Source organism: Plasmodium cynomolgi, chromosome 12 (assembly GCF_000321355.1).
Source record: "Plasmodium cynomolgi strain B DNA, chromosome 12, whole genome shotgun sequence".
Lineage (NCBI taxonomy): Eukaryota > Apicomplexa > Aconoidasida > Haemosporida > Plasmodiidae > Plasmodium > Plasmodium cynomolgi.
The window spans coordinates 1,550,333-1,557,546 of record NC_020405.1 but is presented as its reverse complement, the minus strand read 5'-3'; the positions used below and the strand labels follow the sequence as shown (position 1 = coordinate 1,557,546).

The 7,214-nt window shown below is 43.0% G+C and overlaps 1 protein-coding gene across 1 annotated transcript; it reads left to right on the top strand.

Moving 5' to 3' along the window:
• Positions 1 to 54: 54 nt before the first annotated feature.
• Positions 55 to 5,816, top strand: PCYB_124640 (hypothetical protein; the record flags this gene model as incomplete). The annotated part of the gene is made up of 3 exons (XM_004223797.1): positions 55 to 1,072; positions 1,351 to 2,402; positions 2,871 to 5,816. Coding segments are annotated over 3 exons (5,015 nt in total), but the record flags the coding sequence as incomplete, so codon positions are not given.
• Between the last annotated feature and the right edge of the window lie 1,398 nt (positions 5,817 to 7,214).

Genomic DNA, 7,214 nt, shown 5'->3' with positions numbered 1-7,214 from the left:
AAAAAAAAAAAAAAAATTCCTAAACAAGTTGAAAAGTTTTTTCCATAATTTAAGAACAAAATTCTGGAATGTAGGAAAATACAAAAAGAGTGAGAGAGTGTCTATACTATATTATAATGACGATGAATACGTAAGCGAAAATAAAAGTAACATCATCGTGACGGTGTTTCTTTCCCCTGTGTGGTCATTTCTCCGGAACAAGGCTAGGACAACCATAGGGAGGTTGTTAAAATGGGGTGGATTTTTCTACATATGGGAAAATGTAAAGTTCTTCGTGCGGTTTCAAAATGGAAGGAATAAGACAAAAACAAAAGGTGTGGAAGAGGCAGAGGAACAAAATCAAGCCACTCTACTTAAGTTAGACCGATGCATTTTCCTTGATCCGATAAAGGATAACCTATCCAACAAACACATGATACAAATATGCAAAAATTATTTAACGAACATGTTATTTTATGTGCACAATTGGGGCTGCACTAATGGGAGCGTAAATTATAAGGAGAGTAAAGAAATAGCAAAAATGAAAAAGCTGTTTATTCACAAGGTTAACAATTTAAAGGCTTTCAATACAGAAAATAATCTCTACATCAGTGATGATTCTTTAATAAAAAAAATTATGATTCGAGACAGCAGGGACACACACCATCATTATCACAGAAACGAAATGAAGGAGGCCAGTAATTTTTGCAAAATAAGGAAGTACGAGCAAGAGTGTGTGAAGGCGTACTACATCCCAAATGGGAACTCTTTAAGGAGTAACAACAACGGAGAGTATATTTGTATGCACTACAAGAACAGACATCAGTTAATACTTCGTGTGATTATTAATCGTCTTGGAAAATTTTACTTTTTCGTTTTTTTTACATCCTTTTTGCTACAACAGACATATCATTTTAGGACAAATAATTATACGTACTTTGCTCTTAGTTTTTTCGTCCTCTTCGTCTTTTCTGCATTGAAAGATATTCACACGATAGCTCAGAGGATTGCCACTGAGCGGGGGGTTAACGCTAAGACGTGCAGGCGGGTCACTCCTGTTGGCTTGGTTGATATTCCTTGCACTGAGGTCAAGGTAGGTCTCAGAGAGGGGTACACTCCCTGGGGAGGGGAAAAAGCGCGCCAAAGTGAAATCGGCATTTTTCCCTCCCCTACACGCCCCTTTGTCATTCGTGTGAGTGCCCCGCCTTTCTCAGTGGGGTGTTCTCCCGTTTGTTAAGCTGTTAAGTGTTCCGCTTCAACCGCTTCAACTGCTTCAACCGCTTCAATCGCTACACCCGCTTCAACCGCTTCACCCGCTTCAACTGCTTCAATCGCTACACCCGTTTGCCATTTGTCCCCTGCCCCCCGAAGGTGGGTGACGTACTCTACCTAGAAGAAAACGACGAAAGCCCCGCAGACCTGATTCTCCTAAAGTGCAACCACGATGACGTGTACGTGTGTTCAAAAAATCTGGACGGAAAGACGGACCTTAAAATGAAGAAGAGCATTTTGCTTACGTCTTACTTACCAAATATATATGACCTGTTCAGGTTAAAAATAAAAGTGATGATTGAAAAACCGCATAAACGGTTGGACAAAATGAACGGCTTGTTTATTCTTACTAATTATCATTCCTTTGTTAAGTGTATGTACAACGATTTGGTATCTTTGCAAAACACATTTTTCAAAAGTGACACTGCCAAGTTTCATCATGTGAGCGAAGTTTTTAATTATGTCATTGAAGACACCTATATTGAGAAGACGTACAAATGTGTGGATTTTCTCATACGGAGGTCTGCACTCCCTTTTGGGGAACCATCTGTGGGGAGCGCCTATACAAGTCCGCCACTCCAGGGGGGTAAAATTTCCCCCACCGGAGGGGTAATCCCCACTGGAGGAGTAATCCCAACTGGAGGGGTAATCCCAACTGGAAAGGCTACCCATCCTGGCTACGTCTCCAGTAACGAATTGTTCAAGGGAGGAAGCGGACAACAGGATATCCATTTCGAAAGATACATCAGTAAGTTCCTGTCTCAAAGTTCATTACCTATCGTACGTGATGAAAATGAAGAAAACTACAAAGAGCAAATTGGAGCAGAAAATATCATCTGGTGTGGTAGCAAGATAGTGAGGGGGAAAATATATGGCCTCGTCGCTTACGCAGGGGCAGATAAAAAAACAAGCATTATACTGAGTAGGGGAAAAAATATATCAGATGGGGAGTGTAAAGCCAAATGGAGAGCATTGCAGGTGTGGCTAATCCTGGTATTAATCATATGTCTGTACTTATGGTTACAAGAAGAAGGTCCATTTGGAAGAAGCGCCTTGATAAAATTTGTCAGTTACTTCCTGCTGCTACTCCCATACACGCCCTACGTCAATAACATGTACGTCTACTTAATGAGCAGAATTTCGTTTCATATGTTACGGAAGCGAAAAGCCATTCCTCACTTCTCTCTGCTTAACTTTGACATCGCTGATCGGATTAGCAGCACGTCTTTTCTTTTGTGCGACAAGGATGAAGTGGTCGGGGGAGTGGGGTTGAAGCTGTGCGGTGTGCACTTTCTGCTTGGCGAGTTGGAAGACAAGAGTGGGGGTAATCGCCACAATGGCGGTCGTAGCGGTGGTGGAAGCGGTGGTGGAAGCGGTGGTCGTAGCGGTGGTCGAAGCGGCGCTCGTTGCGGTAGCCACAAGGGTAACCTTCCCTACTGGAGAGGCCTCTTGCAAGCACTCCTGAACCTTGTCGACTTCAACCCCTACTTGTACGCACCACCCGCAGAGAGACCCCAGAATAACTGCGCATTTTTGAAAAGCATAGACCGGCACAAACTCCCACTGGGCGGAGGAAAAAAAGGAGACAAAACGGACAAGCTGTACAGAACAATCTTCAGTGATGTCTTAAATTACACCACGGACAAATCGAACAAAATGTTTTTAACCCTTCTGTGCATGCTATTTTGCAATGTAACAATGGTTAGCAGAAAAGGGGTACTAAAAAAAAATGAAAAAAAACGCACACTACATTCAAAGTGGGATTCCATTTACTCCCCATGCCTGGAGGAAAACGTTTTCATAAACTTCGTGAAGTCTTGCGGAATGGACATTTTTAAAAAAGATGCTTCCAAAATTGCCGTTGGAATTTTAACTCCCACGATTATACACAACGAAAAAGGGGAAAACAAAACACACAGTTTGAGTAAAAATAGCAGGGCCAGAGGGAAGGAGAAAAATGTGCGCAATAACTCGAATGAACACTCTTCGGAGGGGAGGAAAAAAAAAAAAAATTATGAACAGGTCAGGAAAAAATGTTGGCATTTTAAAAACTCACTACAGAATGGCGGCATTTTTAAATTGTCCAACGTGGCGGAAAAGGTAGACAGGGGCGAGGCGAAATGTGAGCGATTCCGTGTGTGTAATAACGAGTGGGAGGAACTCCCAGGCAGTAGCAGTAGTAGGGATAGCGGCAGCAGAGGCGAGTTCAGCAGCGACTGTGGGAATAGCCGCGCAGCGAGAAATGGCCGACACGGTCACTGCCGCCCAGGCAGTGGGGACCAAAAGGGAAAAAAGAAAAAGGTGAAGACATACAACTTTGAAGTCATAGAAGGACTGTCCCTAGACTGTAATGACCAAGTCATATGCACCCTCATCTCGTATAATGAAAAAATATTCAATCTGGTTAAGGGGCCTGGTGAAAAAATTGCTAACATGTTGACTTGTGAAAGGGGAAAAAAGAAACTGAGGTCGATTTTAAGGTCCTTTTTTGCCAAAGGCTTTCGCGTAGTTGTTTTTGCCTACAGGGAAGTTGCTCAGAACGAATTAGATGAATACAAAAGGGTTAGCAACGAAGATGAAAAGAATTTTTTTTTTAAAAATGTGTTCGCTAAAAATGTATATGTGCTAGCCATTGCGACGCTGAAGGAAGATATCCACAAATATACAAGAAAGTGTCTAGATTTGTTCAAAAGAGCGAAAATAAAAACGTGGATTCTGTCTGGGGAGAAGAAGGACAGTGTTATAGCTACCTCCACATCTTTACATCTGCTTAACGAAAGGAATTACGTTTGTCACCTGAGTAGGAGAAGACTCACACGGTTGGTACGGAACAGAATGGGGACATTCAATACGTTCGAGAGTAGTCCCCTATCAGGTATCTACACCAACTGTGCTTTCCCCTTGGGGGCACCATCTCCCAGTGGGGGGATAACTCTCCGAAGGGGGACGTTACCCGTGTGCAGCATCTGCAGTGAAGACTGTGGCGGATGCGATCACGACGACTATATGATTCAAAAGAATGGAAGTTCACACAAATTGGTTCAACCCAGATCTGATGCGATCCACGAAACATGCGCTTCCAACGGATGGGTTAACACGGGTGTCGATACTAGCGAGGTGGATAACAACGAAACCGTAAATTGCTTTGAAGCCGAATTGGAGCGTACCCTACAGACCTGTGGGGACACAAACACTGATTTTTTCCATCCCCCAGTTGGGAAAGTCCTACCCAAAAGGGTGACTAAAATGATTTCACTACAAAAGGATGGTGCTTTAAAAAATGCACTGAGCGAAATGCTGCACCTGTTTAGCTGCCCCTTTAGGAGGGAAGAGAAAAAAGGGAAGCTTGACGGGGAATGCCAAGGGGGGAACATCCAGTTCGATGAGGAAAGGCCAGCTGACATGCAAAACGAAGAATACCTCGGTCGAAGGAAAGATACACAAAGGAAACTCCGTAAGGTTCCCCCCTCGCACAACCGTGTGTACATCATCAAGGGTGACATAATTGACTACTACTTAAAACACGGGAAGAAGGAATTCATAAGGGCACTAACCCAATCTCGGTGTGCCCTCTTCTACGACTGCAATTCTATCCAAAAGGGGAAGATAGCCAAATGTGTGCGCAGTGCAGCAGGTGGAAAATATGGAAGCGGCATTTTATGCTCAGTAGGAAACCATGCAAAGGACTTAAACCTGTTTAATGAGTCAGATATAGCTATCCGGGTGAATAAGCATAGCGGCACTAATGTGAGCAACCTCTACGCAGATATCGAGGTGCAATCATTTGAAGACCTTGGGTGTATATTTTTTTTATATGGTTACAGAATTAGTCAGAATGTTCATTCCTTCTTTGTGGCTAGCTATTACAGGGGATTTACAATCCTATTTCTACAATTTTTTTTTTCTTACTTTTTCGCTAGTTGGTTATCTATCTTGTCCAACATTTGCCTGCTCACCTTTTTCACCTTTTTGTTCATCATCACATTTGTGATGACTGCCACTTCGAAGAATGATGATGCGTGGGTAGGGTACTCTGGTGGGGCTAACTACCATCTGTTGCGGAGAAATGCAGTGCGTATGGGGGCTTTACAACGAAGGTTGTTTTCCCTAAAATGGCTTTGTGTTGCGATGTGGGTGGCACTGTACCAAGCCTTTGTCCTGTTCATGCGGGGTTATTGCGCGCACTACGGGTGGGGAGGTCTCCCCGGTTGTGCTAATCCCCTAGACCGCCGCCCCACCCTACGAGATCACCGCTACCTCCTCGGCATGCATAACGAAATGTACGTGTTTCCTCCCTTATTCATCACACACCTGTTGCACAGTCTCCTTTTCCTTCCTGCCGGAAAACGAAATTCTTATTTCCTCCCCCTTGTAGCCCTATTCATTTTATTTTTAATCGCCTACAAAATGGTATTAAGCACACTACATCACTCTCACTTGGCATATTTTTTCAAATTTGATTTCGCCTTTTGTTTATACACTGCTGTCACTGTTGGTATTGTTAATGCGCCGCTTGTTATATATTATGTGTTTTTAAAATGCACAGAGGGAGGGGCGAAGGCGGCAGTTAGGCATATGAAGCATTCTTTTGAAAGTCTGTGTTCAGGTGGGCATCAAATTGTTCATATTGGGAGTGTGAGTTCTTCCCTCGATGCCGTTCCCTCGTTTTGTGAGTAAGTGACAAGTTGGGGGGGGGATGAAGACCGAGGAGGAGAAGAAGAAGAAGAAGAAGAAGAAGAAGAAAGAGGCGGAGAAGAAGAAAGAGGCGGAGAAGAAGAAAGAGGGGAAATTCACTTTTTTTGTGTGGGATGTGTTTTCCTGCTTTATGCGCGGAATGATGCCCAATTTGCATACACTCATACATACATGTGTGCGCCAGATTTGCTACATGATTGCATATGCGCGTTTGTACGCACGTGCGGTCCCGTGTAAGCCTTCCCATCCCGCAATTTCACCCCGCCATTCGTGAAAATGGGAAGGTTTTCTTTTTTTTCCGTTTCGTGTGAACTTTTTAAGGAAAACCAACTTTGGAAAATGCCGTTACCCAGTATACGTAAGGGAATTATTTTTTTCGTTCTTTTTTCCCTTTTTCGGGGTGCGGAGGGGGTGGTGGTGGACTCCTCCTCCGTTGTTTTAGCAAACATGAGTGGAAACGTATGCCCCTACTACTGCTGCTACTGCTACTGCTGCTACTACTACTGCTACTACTACCACCTTTTCACATACTTTTTTCGCCCCCATTTTGGCAAATAAAAATTTTATTTCACTTTTTCCACATTTTGAAGAAAAATTGTGGGCGAGAAAAATTTCCATCGTTTTTTATATGTAAAGGGAAGAATAATTGGTGCTGTGGGGGAGAAGCAAAAAAAAAAAAAAAAGGGGGACCACTTTTTCCCCCAATGCGTTTCGGGCAGCAGCAAAAAAAAAAAAAAAAAGTTACAAAATTTGGTTTCTCTGAAAAAGGTACGCGAAATGGCATGCACAACAGTGATTTTTTTTTTCTTTTTTCAATTTCTGGGCCTCTTAAAAAGGGGAAATAAAAAATGCGGGCGGAATGAGTGGTATTTTAAATGCCTCCTTGTGACTTACTTCCGTACGTTACTATGTAAACTCTTATTATTGTATATTTTGTAAGCATATTTCCTTCTTGCGCACCAAAAAAAGGGGTGAAGAAAGGAGCCTCCCCCCTCTACACTGCACTATACGTGCTCAGGGCGTATTACCCCCCTCCCCACCCCTTCCTTGGTGTTTTACATGCCATCACGCCGCAAAAATGGAAACCTTTTCCCAGCGGAATGTACATTGCCAAAACATTTAAAGTGAACACCAACAAATTGAAGCATTCCCCCCGTAGACAATGCAACAAAAATGAAACACTTAAATAATACATAAAAAATGGCGTATTCGCATGAAGAACAATTCCACAGGGGGGAATCTCACGCTGCTAAAAAAAAAAAAAAAAA